General features: G+C 40.4%; 1 protein-coding gene across 8 annotated transcripts in view; it reads left to right on the forward strand.

Moving 5' to 3' along the window:
• Positions 1–16,396, forward strand: part of USP34 (ubiquitin specific peptidase 34) — a 234,077-nt gene that overhangs the window by 176,224 nt on the left and 41,457 nt on the right. For all 8 annotated transcript variants that reach the window (XR_016229347.1, XM_051838286.3, XM_051838300.3 and 5 more), the window contains 9 exons: positions 3,188–3,341; positions 5,627–5,705; positions 8,256–8,309; positions 8,411–8,506; positions 9,492–9,556; positions 9,647–9,722; positions 9,811–9,858; positions 9,968–10,033; positions 14,201–14,281. Coding sequence is in view for 7 of the 8 variants with exons in the window: in XM_051838286.3 (XP_051694246.1) it covers positions 3,188–3,341; positions 5,627–5,705; positions 8,256–8,309; positions 8,411–8,506; positions 9,492–9,556; positions 9,647–9,722; positions 9,811–9,858; positions 9,968–10,033; positions 14,201–14,281 (719 nt within the window). In the remaining variant the exon portion in view is untranslated. The remainder of the gene's footprint in view (positions 1–3,187; positions 3,342–5,626; positions 5,706–8,255; positions 8,310–8,410; positions 8,507–9,491; positions 9,557–9,646; positions 9,723–9,810; positions 9,859–9,967; positions 10,034–14,200; positions 14,282–16,396) is intronic.

Genomic DNA, 16,396 nt, shown 5'->3' on the forward strand with positions numbered 1-16,396 from the left:
GTCCTGGTTGCCCCTCTTCCAGGCCAGCTCTCTGCTGTGGCCAGGGAGTGCAGTGGAGGATGGCCCAAGTGCTTGGGCCCTGCACCCCATGGGAGACCAGGAGAAGTACCTGGCTCCTGCCATCACATCAGCGCGGTGCGCTGGCCGCAGCGCGGCGACCATTGGAGGGTGAACCAACGGCAAAAGGAAGAGCTTTCTCTCTGTCTCTCTCTCTCACTGTGCACTCTGCCTTTAAAAAAAAAAAAAAAAAAAAAAAAAAGACTTATTTATTTGAAAGGCAAAATTAGAGACAGGGTGAGAGAGACAAGCAGCAGCTTAACTTGCTATGCCACATCATTCAATCATTGAATACATTAAAAAACTGTGTATGTGTGTATGACTGTTTGTAATCACATAAACATATACGGGTGCAAGTTAAGTAGGCATTACAGATGTTGGTGGAAACATAGAATTAAAAGATTTTATATTGTAATTTTAGTATTGTATTTTTTAATTCATATCCAGTTTTTTAATACTGATATACAGGAAAGCAGTTGACTTTTTTGTTTTTAGGATTAATTATTTGAAAAGCGGAGTTAGAGAGAGGAGAGAGATTGATTGATTTTCCATCCACTGGTTCCTTCCCCAAAAGACCACAATATTTGGGGCTGGGCCACATCTCCTACATGGGTGGCCCCTTGAGCCATCCTCTACTACTTCACCAGGCACGTCAGCAAGGAGCTGGACTGGAAGTAGAGCAACTGGGATTTGAACTGGCACCTATATGGGGTGCAGGCATTATAGGTGGCTGCTTTACTCGCTGTGCCACACACTGACCCTAGATACTTTTTTTTTTTTTTACAAACAACAGAAATCCACACATATAGGAGTCTTGTAAATATTTATAAAAAAAGCCATGCATGAATTTCAAACTTTGCATGAAAATAAACATTTAAAAGTACTGGTGTATATGTACAGCCTATGTTTTAGACCTCTCACTTTATTTTAAAGATATAGTTTATTTATTTGAAAGACAGAGGGAGAGAAAGAAATCTTCATCTGCTGGTTTACTCCCTAAATGATTGCATTGATGGGGTTAGGCCAGGCCAAAGCTAGGAGCCTGGGACGCCATGGGTCTCCCATGTGGGTGGAAGGAGCCCTCCAAGCACTTGGGCCATCCTGCATTGCACTCTGGATTGGCACTCATGGGATGCTGGCTTTGCAAGTGGTGGCTTGACTCACTGGTCCACAGTGTAGACTCCTCTCTCTTTCTGAAAGACACAGACAGAGGGAGGTCTTACATCTGCTGGTTCACCTCCAAATGGCCACATCAGCCAGGTCTGGGCCAGGCTGAAGCCAGGAGCCTGCAACTCCAAGTGGGTCTCCTGTGGGACTTCCCTGCATGTGCTGCTTCTCAGGTGCATTAGCAGGGAGTTGTATAGGAGGCAGACTAGCCAGGACTTGGACCAGCACTCTAGAAGAGGATGCAGCTGTCCCAAGTTGCTGCCTTTTTTTTCATTTTGATCCCCTGCATGGAGCTGACAGATACTTAGGCAAAGATAAAAGAATCTGTTAGCTGTCAGGTGATGTATTCAGATCCCAGTACTGTCATTATTAGCACACCTGTACTTCTCAACCACTTTACCTAGTTGTCACTTCTCTTGCCTCCTCAGTCTGTGCACTCAAGTTGACAAAATCTGCTCTCATTTCTTTGCTACTGATTGTACATTTTCCTTTCTTTGTGATGATGATGATGGGGATGCAGATCAGTAATCATACAACTTCAAATTTACTAGCCTATTCTGTTATTTTTTTCTTATTTTTTTATTAGTTTTTAGATTTTAAATCTTTGAGGATGGGAAATCTGTTTTTTATTTGTTGTTTCTTCTCGTAGTTCCTAAATATAATCTGGTTTTTTTTTTTTAAGATTTTATTTATTTATTTGAGAGGCAGAGTTACAGATAGTGAGAGAGAGAGAGACAGAGAAAGGTCTTCCATCTGCTGGTTCACTCCCCAGATGGCCACAGCAGCCAGAGCTGAGCCAATCCAGAGCCAGGAGCTTCTTCTGGGTCTTCCATATGGGTGCCAGGGCCCAAGCACTTGGGCTTTCTTCCACTGCTTTCCCAGGCCATGGCAGAGAGCTGCATCAGAAGAGGAGCAACAATGCCATTATGGGATGGCCGGCGCCACAGGAAGGAATCTTAGCCTGCTATGCCATAATGCCAGCCCCTAAAACCAGGACTTAAGAATGCAGTTCCCTGGCCACCAACATGGCTCACTAAGCTAATCTTCTGCCTGTGGCGCCGGCACCCCAGGTTCTAGTCCCGGTTGGAGCGCCGGGGTGTGTCCCGGTTGCTCCTCTTTCAGTCCAGCTCTCTGCTGTGGCCCGGGAGTGCAGTGCAGGATGGCCCAGGTCCTTGGGCCCTACACCCACATGGGAGACCAGGAAGAAGCGCCTGGCGCGTGGCTTTGGATCGGTGCAGCACGCCAGCCGAGGCAGCCATTTGGGGGTAAAACAGCAGAAAGGAAGACCTTTCTCTCTGTTTCTCTCTCACTGTCTAACTCTGCCTGTCAAAAAAAAAAAAATGCGTTTTCCTTTTTTCTTCCCTTAAGTTTTATTTATTTATTTGATAGGCAGAGATAGATCTTCCATCCACTGGTTTACATCCCAGATGGCTGCAACAGCCAGGCCAAAGGCAGGAATCAGAAGCTTCATCCTCACTTTCCACATTGATTGCAGGGCCCAAGTACTTTCCCAGGCCATTAACAAGGAGTTGTATTGGAATTGGAGCAGCCAGGTGACGAACTGGCACCCATATTGGATGCTGGCATTACAGGCAGCAGTTTACCCACTATGCCACAATGCTAGCTTGACCATTTCCTAATAGAGTAAGAGTTAAATTAAGCACATCATACTATTTCAAAAAGACCAGTCAGATTAATCAGATTACTATATTTATAAATTATACTGAATTTGTTCATAATTTTATACCTATTTGGTTTCCCAGCAATTTGTACGCCATGTTTCTTAAAGTGGTAGACTGTGGGTGGTGGATGACTGTTAGATTTGTTTTGTACCTGTTTAATATATATTATATCTATATATAAAGTTATCTATTTCTGTACATAAAATATATTACAAAAAAATTCTAAGAAGTCACTGTGTGCAATTTGCAGAATTACTGCCATTTTATTTACATCATTTCAGGTTTTAAGGAAGTCAGTGATCACTCAAAAGACACAGAGAGCTATGAGTACGACTTGATAGGAGTGACTGTTCACACAGGAACTGCAGATGGTGGACACTATTACAGCTTCATCCGAGATATCGTTAATCCACATGCTTATAAAAACAATAAATGGTGAGTGTAAAATCTTTTTCTTGAGATTTTTCAAAACTTTTTTCTGACTCCAAGGTATAAATTTATGATAGTTTTTAGATTTGCTACATTTTAGTTCTGTGAAACTTCTTGTAAAATTAGGAAAAGTGATGCAGTTTTCAAGTGGATGTCTGGACTCTTACAAGTTTGATGAATGCTTTTCCTGGAAAATGAAACACACACCAAGTTTTGCATACAACTTGAGATTCATGGGCAGTATAATGCCTCTTGAATCTTATCTGTGAGGTCTGTATTAATTGCCTTCTCTAGGGTGACGACAGAGTTTTTATGTGTGCTCATTAGAAGTTCCCTCCTTTTTTGCTCTGCTCTGTTCACCATGCTATCTTATGCAGGTTTTTTTCCCCCCTTCAAGTTTGTTTGAGAGAGAGAGACCCATACTTAGAAAACTATTACCTGGTAGTTTACTTCCCAAATGCCTCAATTGATCTGCAGATGCTAGGAGCTGGGAACTCAATCTAGGTCTTCCATGTGGTAGCAGAAACCCAATTACTTGAGCCAGCAAGGACCTGGAGTTAGGAGGCAGCAGCAGGTAAATAACTCAGGTACCCATTGGGCTGGAGCTGTGGCGCAGTAGGTAAAGGTGTTGCCTACAGTGCCAGCATCCCATATGGGTGGCAGTTTGAATCCCAGCTGCTTCACTTCTGATCCAGCTCTCTGCTATGGCCTGGAAAAGCAGTAGAAGATGGCTCAAATTCTTGGGCCCCTGCACCCATGTGGGAGACCCAGAAGAAGCTCCTGGCTTCGTATTGTCACAGCTCCAGCTGTTGCAGCTATCTGGGGAGTGAGTCACTGGATGGAAGACCCCTCTCTCTCTCTCTCTCTCTCTCTCTCTCTCTCTCTCTCTCTCTTTTTTCCTCTGCTTTCTGTAACTCTGCCTTTCAAATCAATCAATCTTTTTTTGGGAAAAAAAAAAAAAAATCAACTCAGGTACTCCAATATAGAATACAGGCATTATTAGAGGCATCTTAATCAATAGTCTAAATGCCTGCCTCCCTCACACACTCTGTTTTTATCATCTTTTATCAGGTTAATGGTTAGAGGTTATTAAATCAGTCCCTAATACGATGTTTTTGTTCTTCAGATGCTGTTAGGTGTAGGAACTATATGTTTGCTAGATAGCACTCTAAGTGTGGGATATCACTTTGAACAAAATGTATAATTGATATTTGATCTGCAGTTAGGATAGTTTCATTCAGTTATTTCTCAGTCTTTCAGCCATCATGTCCATGATGTATTTTTGCTTTTCTTATGTGTTTGAGAATATTCCTGTGACTATTTTTTGTTTTAAAGATTTATTTATATATTTGAAAGTCAGAGTTACACAGAGAGAGAAGGAGAGGCAAAGAGAGAGAGAGGTCTTCCATCTTTATCTCCGAAATTTCTCATGTCTAAAAATTTCACATGCTAGGTTTTTTTTTAAAGATTTATTTATTTATTTCAAAGGCAACTTTACAGAGAGAAAGAGAGACAAGTCTTCCATTTGCTAGTTTACTCCTGAATTGCCACAAAGGCTTGGGCTTGGCCAGACGGAAACCAGGAACCCGGAGCTTTCTCCATGTCTCCCACATGGGTGCAGGGGTCCAAGGACTTGGGTGATCCTTATCTGCTTTTCTCAGGTCATTAGTGGGGATCTGGATCAGAAGTGGAACAGCTGGGACTCAAAGCAGTGCCCATATGGAATGTCGATATGGCAGACCTGCTGTGTCACAAGGCAAACTTTTCTTTTCCCCTGTGTTTGTTAGTCCTAGGTTCTAAATGATTTTAAGATGGTTATGACCATGTTATAAAATTACATGTCCAGGGGCTGGCACTATGGCCGCCTGTAGTGCCAGCATCCCATATGGATGCCAGTTTGAGTCCCAGCTGCTCCACTCCTGATACAGGTCTCTGCTATGGCCTGCGAAAGCAGTAGAAGATGGTCTTGCTCAGAGGAGGCTCAGGCTCCTGGCTTTGGATCCCTTGAGGCCATCTGGGGAGTGAACCGGCAGCTAGAAGACCTTTCTCTCTCTCTCTGACTCTTGCTCTCTGTAACTCTGCTTTTCAAATAAATAAATCTTAAAACAACTTATGTCCAGTTTCTAGTAATTTCGAGTTATACAAAGAAGAACTTAGAATTACCTCCTGAAGTAATTTGATCTGTAATTGTAACACATCAGTATGTATTCTAAGTGTTTTTAAAGTATTAGATATAATTTATAGGTATTTAGTGTATATTTTCTTTATTAATACTATATGCTCTATTTTAGGTATCTTTTTAATGATGCTGAGGTAAAACCTTTTGATTCTGCTCAGCTTGCCTCTGAATGTTTTGGTGGAGAGATGACGGTAAGTTTTATTCAGAAAGTATAAGTGATTTGTTATTTTTTAAGTGCTTTGTCATCTCATAAAATCGAATAGCAGAATCACTTAACTTTCTTTGCTATGATTAATTATAAAAATGTATTTACTCTGTAGAAGTTGAATATATTCACAGAATATACTAGAAAGTATAAAAATTGCTATTTCTGTTTAAATAAAAAGTGATAACAGGAATTTAGTTACGCTGTGAGAATTATAATCGAATAAATTGTTTCCTCAATGAATTTTGTAGAACTAAAAAGAAATTACTCTCTACTGATAATCTGAACACTTTTAACCACAAACTTGACTTGAGCCAAAATTTAAAGATTGTTCCTTTTAGTACTTTTTTTTCTTAAGATTTATTTTTTATTTATTTGAAAGAGTTACAGAGAGAGGTAGAGACAGAGAGGTCTTCTATCCACTGATTCACTCCCCTGATAGCTGCAACAGCTGGAGCTTTGCCAATACAAAGCCAGGAGCCAAGAGCTTCTTCTGGGTCTCCCACGTTGGTGCAGGGGCCTATGGACTTGGGCCATCTTCTACTGCTTTTCCAGGCCACAGCAGAGAGCTGGATTGGGAAGAACAGATGGGACTAGAACCGGCCACCCATATGGGATGCCGCTGCTTCAGGCCAGGGCTTTAACCTGCTGTGCCACAATATGGGCCCCCTTTTAGTACTTTCCTGTAATTGAAGCAGCAACCTGAAGAATAGTAGTTATGGAGTAGCAAAAGAACATCTGCGTTACATAACGAGGGTGTTAAAAAAAGAAAATTAGGTTGTACCATGACTGTAATACTTCCACTTTTCAGTAGACAGTTGATCCTTGCATCGCACCAGTTTTCTGAAGAGTTTTAAAGTACCCTGTTGGTAGTAGGCATTGGGCTTGGTGGTTAAATACCCACCCCTGTTCCATATCAGAGTACCTGTCTTCCATACCAGGCTTCTGTTTCTGACTTCAGTTTCCTGTTAATGCAGCTCCTGGGAGACAACAATGATGGCTCAAGTGATTGGGTTCCTACCATTCGTGTGGGAGACCTGGATTGAATTTCTGGCTTTTCCCAAAGCAGAAAGGGAAGTGAACCATCAGATAGGAGCTTTTTTCTCCTTCTGTCTCTTGCCTCTCAAATAATTAAAAACACCCTATTGGCATCTCACAACTCAAGTATTTGTCATGTGCATTTCACAGGGAAGACCAGATAGTCTTTTCTTTTTAAATCTTAATTACCATGTTCATTGTAAAACAACTTTTCTATATATAAACTTTCTGGATTTTAATGAAGGACTTCCTTATTATTTCTTGGTATTTTTGTCTACTATCTTAAGTGGACAGGGAAAAGTAGTCCAACTGCTAACAACTTGGAAATGGATTGAGGGAGGAAGTGAATATTTGGTTACCAATTCAAGTGATCACTAAACCATTTGCACCTCTAGGTGTTATTCCTAGGACATTTCCTTTAGAAAAAAAAGCAAGAAAGAAAAGAAACAAGTAAACTTTGCAAGGCTCTTCTCTTAAAAGGCAGTTTTTCAAATTGTAGGTCCATTTTATTTTCTTAATTTTTAACATTTTATGGTAAAGTACCTTGGGAAAAAATATTTTGAATCTTGGTTGTCAAAAATTTCTACCTCTGTCCCTCCTTAACATTATGCTGTCTGTGATGATGCTTTTCTGGTTTTTTTTTTTTTTTTTTTTGCCATCTTTTCTTTTACAACATATCTCGAATTCTCCAGGATTGCCAGTATTATGATCTTTTCTCATTTAGAAGGCAGCCCTTAGGACACCAGAAACCCCACTACTGAAATTTCTTGTATCACTTCCTTCTACACCTTCTGTTGGTCTTAATGTCTTGCCTGACTCAAATTCCAGACGCATGCTGAATGTTTCCCGTGTTGCACTGTCTTTTCTCTTTGGCTTTCTATTGCTTTTTTACTGTTTCAATCATTTTTCTGATGTCTTTGGTCAACTCAGATTTTTTGATGCTTCTTTCCTTATCATCCATCAGTTAAACTGCTTAGTGTGTATACTGACAAATCCATTTCTGTAAAAAGTTTTAGCTTTCAGGCACAACATAGAATTTTTGAGGCATTGGTTGAGGTTCTTATGGATAGTATTTTGGGATCTCAAAATAAATTATGAAGCCTGTGAGTAATTTAGGAATCTTTTTTTATCATATATAATGTCATTGAAGATACACAGTTCAAATTAGATTTTTTATTTATACTTCCACTTTTATTGAAATTACGAGCAGACGAACTATTTCTTTGCCACACCTTCTTTTGTTTTCTTTTATGATAGTAATGTTATAATTCTGTCTCAATTTGATGGTATTCAGTTCTCAAAAAGATATATACCCATTGTGGTGTTAGAATACAAATTTGTGAAGCACATAGGACTTTTACAAATTCAGTGTTACTTGAAAACTATTTTTACAAAGGTACTGTGAAGTATGAAGTACTGTTTATTAATTTATATGTCAATAATAGCTGAATATACTGCATTCTTTTTAAAAAAGGAAAATTTTTGTTCTTTTAAACAGACCAAGACATATGATTCTGTTACAGATAAATTTATGGATTTCTCCTTTGAAAAGGTAATCTTTTTTATCTATGATAATTTTTCCTTCTATGTTGTCTTCTTGACAATTAAAATCCTAAATGAAAATATGCTTTTTATTTTGTCTTGCTCTTAAAGACCCACAGTGCATATATGCTGTTTTATAAACGCATGGAACCAGAGGAAGAAAATGGCAGGGAATACAAATTTGATGTTTCATCAGAATTACTAGAGGTATGTTAATTTTGTTATAGCAACAGTTTCAAAGTCTGTTATTTCTCTAAAAAACAGGGTGTCAACAAAAAATCAATATAAATACATTCTACCCAACATGAAGACCTATACTGCAAAGTCGACTTTAAGAGTACTTACAAATATCCTTAGTAAGATGGACATAAGACAGGTAAAAGTGGGCTGGCGCTGCGGCTCACTAGGCTAATCCTCTGCCTGCAGCACCAACACCCCGGGTTCTAGTCCCGGTCGGGGCACTGGTTCTGTCTAGCTCTCTTCCAGTCCAGCTCTCTGCTGTGGCCCAGGAAGGCAGTGGAGGATGGCCGAGGCCCTTGGATTCAGGATGCGGGCATCTCACACAGCAGTTTAACCTGCTGTACCACAGTGTACAACCTATAAAATTTTCAGTAAAACTTTCAAAATGTATATTTGTTTATTTCTTTAGTGTTTCTTAAGCTAGACTGTTTTAAATTCTTAAAATTTATTGAGGGATTGAGGGTTTAGTAGTCTAGTGGTTAAGCTACTGGTTGGGACATCTACTCTCATATCAGAGGGCATGGATTCAAATCCTGGCCCTGCTCCCAGTTCCAACTTTCTGCTACATGGGAGGCAGCATGTGATGGTTTACATAGTTGGGTCCCTGCCACCCCATGGGAAACTCTGATTTAGTTTCCATTTCCTAGTCTCAGCTTGGCCCAGCTGCAGCCATTGTGGGCATTTGTGGAGTGAACTAGTGGACAAGATCTCTGTCTCTTTGCTTCCCAAATAAATAAAGAAAATGTATTTAGGTACTGAGAACTGTGAGAAAGTTGACTTTTACTATAAATTTTAATGTGATTACACCTGTTAATCTTTATCATTTTAACAAAATAAGCTAGATTTTTTGATTATTTTCTGGTTTTTTTTTAAGAGGATAATCTTGTCTAATAAATTGGTGAAATGTAAAGTATGCATTCTGATATCTAATGTTAAAAATTTTTTTCTTCAGTGGATTTGGCATGATAACATGCAGTTTCTTCAAGACAAAAACATTTTTGAGCACACATATTTTGGGTAAGTTAGGTAAATTCAGTAGTAGATTTTTTAAATTAGTTTTTTAATCTCACACTGTAAGGATCTCAAGTTGTTATTCTTTATTTCTAGGTTTATGTGGCAGTTGTGTAGTTGTATTCCCAGTACGTTACCAGATCCCAAAGCTGTGTCACTAATGACAGCAAAGGTAATATATAAACTCTAGATCGTGTTGTCAAACTTTGTTACTTTAAAATAACTAAGTCACTTTTGTGTGATTTTCTGCTTTCTTACAGTTAAGTACTTCCTTTGTTCTAGAGACATTTATTCATTCAAAAGAAAAGGTATGTGTTTTATTTTCTGGATCTTCTTGTAATATCAGTTATGTTTTGGGTTTCTTATCTTTCACTCAAAAGTACTTAGGCCTTGATTGACTTTGTTTTTGTTTTTTAGCCCACAATGCTTCAGTGGATTGAATTATTGACCAAACAGTTTAATAATAGTCAAGCAGCTTGTGAGGTGAGATGACAAATTCAACAAATAATTCATAGCTTAAAATCTTACCTACTAAATCAGTTATGTTAATTATCGAATTGCTTTTTAAGTTATTTAAAAATTTTTGTGTTTTTTTTCTCATGGAAGGAAAAATTATAGGACATTTAAATTTTTAAGATTTGGCCAGCACCGCGGCTTAATAGGCTAATCCTCCCTGCTTGCGGCGCCAGCACACTAGGTCTAGCCCCGGTCGGGGCGCCGGATTCTGTCCTGGTTGCTCCTCTTCCAGGCCAGCTCTCTGCTGTGGCCCAGGAGTGCAGTGGAGGATGGCCCAAGTGCTTGGGCCCTGCACCCGCATGGGAGACCAGGAGAAGCACCTGGCTCCTGGCCTCGGATCAGTGCAGCGTGCCAGTGGCCATTGACGGGTGAACCACTGGAAAAGGAAGACCTTTCTCTCTGTCTCTCTCTCTCACTGTCCACTCTGCCTGTCAAAAAAAAAATTTTTTTTAAGATTTTTTTCTGCTTTGTTGAGGTATAATAAAAATTGTGTGTATTTAAAGTGTATGCGATGATTTGCTATACATGCACATTGTGAAATTTTTGCCAGAATCAAATTAACATATCCATCACTGCTTCGTTATTTTGCATATGTCTCTGTATGTGTATGCATGTGTTTGGACACTTAAAAATCTCCCCAGTAAATTTCAAGTAAACAATACAATATGGGGCTAGTGCTGTGGCATAGCTGATATAGCCGCTGCCTGCAGTGCAGGCATCTCATATGGGTGCTGGTTCGAGTCCTGGCTGCTCCACTTTTGATCTAACCCTCCGCTATGGCCTGGGAAAGCAGTAGAAGGTGGCCTAAGTCCTTGGGCCTCTGCACCCACTTTAGAGATCTGGAAAAAGCTCCTGGCTCCTGGCTTCGGATCAGCATAGCTCTGGCCATTGTGGTCATCTGAGGACTGAACCAGTAGATGGAAGACCTCTTTCTCTTTCTCTCTGCCTCTCCTTCTCTTTTTGTGTAACTTTGACTTTCAAATAAATAAATATTAAAACATATTTTAAAAACAGTGTAGTAACTATTGTCACACTGCCATTATGTAAAATCATTAGCATTTTTCATTTTATAACTGCAACTGTGTTCACCTTGGCCAGCATCTTCCCATTTCCTCTATCCCTCTCTTCCTTTAAAAAATACCTATAAAGCGGCCAGCGCCGCAGCTCACTAGGCTAATCCTCCACCTAGCGGCGCCGGCACACCGGGTTCTAGTCCCGGTCGGGGCGCCGGATTCTGTCCCGGTTGCCCCTCTTCCAGGCCAGCCCTCTGCTGTGGCCAGGGAGTGCAGTGGAGGATGGCCCAGGTGCTTGGGCCCTGCACCCCATGGGAGACCAGGAAAAGCACCTGGCTCCTGGCTCCTGCCATCGGATCAGCGCGGTGCGCCGGCCGCAGCGCGCTGGCCGCGGCGGCCATTGGAGGGTGAACCAACGGCAAAAGGAAGACCTTTCTCTCTGTCTCTCTCTCTCTCTCGCTGTCCACTCTGCCTGTTAAAAAAAAAAAAAAAAAAAAAAAAAACTATAAAGCTACTGTCTCAGATATATATCCAATTATATTTCCCCTCATTTTAAGAGAGATGGCATCTCAAGGGATAATCTCACAAATAACACCAGCATACCCATATTGCTATCCTAATATTGTAAATTTTGATTCATAACCAAAGAGATGAAAACCTTCCCAGGAATATAGGTGTTAGGGTTTTTCAGAAGTGGACATAGAAGTATATTGTATGGTCAATAAAATTAGTTATACCTCATAATAATAAAATAATAGAATGTTAGCAGAAATTTCAAATACAATGCTGTAACTTTTTGAGACTTTATAATGAACATTTGGAAACATGAACAAAAGTAGGAAGTCATATTGTACTGAGGTACACCTATTTCCCAACTTGGGAAGATAATATTCTTTCATTCTGGTTTCACACATTGCTTTCCTGCCATACTTGGTTTGTTTTGTTACTGAATTTGAGAGACAGATAAGCAAAAAGAATTCCTGTCTGCTTGTTTGCTCCCCAGATGCCCACACAGCTCGCTCTGGGCTAGGAACTCAATCCAAGTCTTCTAGGTGGTTTTGTGGATTCAAAGTTATTTGATTAATGATTTGCTGGCTTCCAGAGTGTGTACCAGCAGGAAGCTGGAATCAGGAACAGGGCAGTGACTCAAAGCCAAGCACTCATCTATGGGATACAGGCTTCCCATTTAGCATCTTTTTTTTTTTTTTTTTTTGGGTCTGTTTGAAGCTTTCTTTATTTATTGGACAGGCAGAATAACAGTAAGAGAGAGGTATACAGAGAGGTCTTCCATTGCTGATTTACTTTTCAAATGACCACAACAGCCAGGGCGGGGCCAGGCCAAAGCCAAGAGCCTGGAACTTCCTCAGGTCTCCCACGTGAGTGCAGGGGCCTAAGTACTTTGGCCATCTTCCACTGTTTTCTCAGGCCCATTTTACAACAAATTGAGGTTTGACATGGAGTATCTGGGACTCAGACATGCCTAAATAGGATGTTTATGTCTCAGGCAGGGGCTTAACCCACAGTACTACAATGCTGGCCCATTCAGCATCTTAACCAGTAGGCCAGAATGCCTCCCCACCAACTGAAGTTTGTTTGTTTTCAGTGTTTTTTTTTTTTTTTTTCTTTTAAAGACTTACAGTTTTTTATTTGAAAAGCAGAGTTAGACATCTTCCATCTGCTGGTTCACCCCGAAATGGCCACAATAGCTGATGCTGGGCCAGGCTTAGCCAGAAGCCTGGAGCTCCATCCAAGTCCCCCACATGGATTCAGGGGCCTGAATACTTGGGCCATCTTTCACTGCTTTTGTAGGCACATTAGCCAGGAGCAAGCTAGGAAGTGGAGCAGCTGGGACTAGAACCCATGCCCATATGGAATACTGTTGTCACACGTATAGCTAAGCCTCCTGTGCCACAACCTGCTGCACTACAGTGCTGGCCCAAGCTGAAATGTTTTAAAGCAAGCCTGAATATCATATTATGTATCCATAAGCACAGTTTGTATTAACAAATGACACCTTTTAAAAATGTGTACTACAATTCCATTCACTCCCAGTGAAATTAGAAGTGATTGCCTATATCTAATGCCTATTCTACATTCAGATTTATCTAATTATCTAAAAAAATACTTTTTACCAGTTGGTTTGTTTGAATTAGGATTCCAGCAAGGTCCACATTCTGCATTTGTCTTAGGAATTTGTCATCTATAATAGCACTTTGATTTTTCTGTCCTTGGCATTTTTTTTGTTGTTGTTGTTGTTGTTTTTTTTGTTTGTTTTTTTTTTTTTTTTTTTTTTTTTTTTTTTTTTTTTTGACAGGCAGAGTGGATAGTGAGAGAGAGAGACAGACAGAAAGGTCTTCCTTTGCCGTTGGTTCACCCTCCAATGGCCGCCGCGGCCAGCGTGCTGCGGCCGGCGCACCGCGCTGATCCGATGGCAGGAGCCAGGAGCCAGGAGCCAGGTGCTTTTCCTGGTCTCCCATGGGGTGCAGGGTCCAAGCACCTGGGCCATCCTCCACTGCACTCCCTGGCCACAGCAGAGGGCTGGCCTGGAAGAGGGGCAACCGGGACAGAATCCGGCGCCCCAACCGGGACTAGAACCCGGTGTGCCGGCGCCGCTAGGCGGAGGATTAGCCTAGTGAGCCGCGGCGCCGGCCCTGTCCTTGGCATTTTTATATCATCTGTTCTATGGGATTTTCCACATGCTGACTTTAACTGATTATATCATCTTGTTATCCAGCAAGTTCCTCTACTTTCCCTTCTTCCCCTCATGGCTGTTTGATAGATACAGAGGTTCAACATAATTAGATAAAAATTTGTTTTAACAGAGTGAAAATGAATTACACTGACATATAGATTCCAAAGTGTGATTTTTATGAGGACTAAGAGGAAAAGGGTACTCCATTTTATTATGATAAGGATCTAGGTTGCTATTGAGCAAGTAGTGTGTTGTGATATAAGTGGTATCCATGGAGTTGGTTAGTAAGGTTTCTTTCTAACAATTAGAGAAACTTTTCTGGTAAGACCTTATTAATTGGAACACCACCTAGAAATAGTCTTGATGGGATTTTTATCCTAATTTACAAGTGCTGGTTGATTGTTAAAATCATCCTTTATTTTCTTACAGTGGTTTTTGGATCGCATGGCTGATGATGACTGGTGGCCAATGCAGATACTAATTAAGTGCCCTAACCAAATTGTGAGACAGGTAAGAAAGAATGATTTTGAGAAGGAACTATATTATTCTAAGTTTACCTGCGAATATGTTTTGTTTTAACTAACATTGAAAATAATTCCAAAAGGTCTCGTATGATAGAAGTCATTTTATAGTATTGTTTTTACTAGCCTCTTTTAGCATCAACATTTCTCTATAATACCATTTCCTAGACATAGGAAGATAAGTTATAAACTTCTGTTCTTCTCCTTATTTGGATGCTTTATTAATTGTACTGATTCTTTCTGAGATCTTTAGATGTTTTAACTGTGGCAGGGTACTCTACAAGGGCCTCAAAAGATAAATGAATAGGAAGTGACTCATTTCTGTAACAAGATCTGAATGGTCAAATGAATCCATTGTTTTCCCTACATCATTGAAAAAATTGGACAGTGAAAATAAAATGTATAATCATTTATAATACAGAAACCAAACTGAATTTGAATTATTTCACTTTGTAGATGTTACTGAGAATACAATTCTTTCATTTTAAGATTCACCTAAACTTTCAAAGTGTAAAATTGATTGGTTTTGCCAGCGCCACGGCTCACTAGGCTAATCCTCTGCCTTGCAGCGCCAGCACACTGGGTTCTAGTCCCGGTCGGGGCGCCGGATTCTGTCCCGGTTGCCCCTCTTCCAGGCCAGCTCTCTGCTGTGGCCCGGGAGTGCAGTGGAGGATGGCCCAAATCCTTGGGCCCTGCACCCGCGTGGAGACCAGAAGCACCTGGCTCCTGGCTTCGGATCAGCGCGGTGCGCCGGCCGCAGCGGCCATTGGAGGGTGAACCAACGGCAAAAGGAAGACCTTTCTCTCTGTCTGTCTCTCTCTCTCACTGTCCACTCTGCCTGTCAAAAAAAAAAAAATTGATTGGTTTTAAGTATATTTAGAGTCTTGGAGCCATTACCAACTATCTAGTTTTAGAGTTTTAATCAACTCAAAAAGAAGCCCCTAACCTATTAGCAGTCTGTTTTTTTCCCTTCTTTTCTCCTCATTGCTCGACAGTAACCTACTTTCTGTCACTATGAACTTGCCTATTTTGACCTTTACATATAAGTAGAATCATACCGTATGTGATCTTTTATGACTTGCTGCTTTAATTTTGCATTCTCTTCTGGGTAATCTGTTACAGCATGTTTCTTTACTTCCTTTTTTGCCAAATAGTATTTCATAGAATGGGTATACCACATTTTGTTTATCCAGTCATCAGTTGATGAACATTTGAGATGTTTCTACTTTTTGAGCTCTGTGACCATTTGTGTTACAAGTATTTCTTCAGACATATGCTTTCTTTTCCTTTGGGTACCTACTTAAAAGTGGACTTGCTGGTTAATATGGTCAGTCACTCTTACATTTAACATATTCAGGTTTACTAAACTGTTTTCACAGCAGCTGGACCATGTTACATTCCTCCTATGAATATATGAGGATTCCATTTTGCTGTTGTCTTTTTTAATCATCCTAATGGAAATGAAGTTTATCTGAACAGTGGTTTTGGTAATGACATTGAATATCTTTCCATGTACATGTTGGCCATTCGTCTTTTTTTTTTTTTAAGGTTTATTTTATTTTTTTGAAAGGCACAATTAGAATCTTTATCTGCTGGTTTACTCTCCAGATAGCTGCAATGGCCCGTTCTGGCCAGATTGAAACCATGAGCCAGGAGCTTCTTTCGAGTCTCCCACATGACTGCAGAAGCCCAAGCATTTGGGCTATCTGCTGCTGCTTTCGCAGGTGTATTAGCAGGGAGCTGGATCAGAAGTGGAGCAACCAGGACTGAAACCAGTACCCATAAGGGATGCTGGCATAGCAGGAGGCAGTCTTACTTTTGGTGCCACAATGCCTCAGTTTTTGTATGTCTTTTTTAGAAACTCTCCAGCCATTTTTAATCCATACATCTTTTGAATAAACTTAAAACATACTTCTTTCTCCTGGCTTTTGACCCTCTAATTAGCTTCCATACCCCATTCCTTTCTTCTCAAAGAGGTAGATGTTGAATACTGCTTTCTCTGGATCTTCATTAGCTAAGAGGATTTTATAAAGCTTTGTTTTTGGTGACCCGTGTTACTGAAACTGTAATTTGTTGGGTTTCCCCTGCCATTATAAAACTGTAT

The sequence above is a fragment of the Oryctolagus cuniculus genome, chromosome 2 (assembly GCF_051225735.1).
Source record: "Oryctolagus cuniculus isolate XC-2025 breed Fujian yellow rabbit chromosome 2, ASM5122573v1, whole genome shotgun sequence".
Lineage (NCBI taxonomy): Eukaryota > Metazoa > Chordata > Mammalia > Lagomorpha > Leporidae > Oryctolagus > Oryctolagus cuniculus.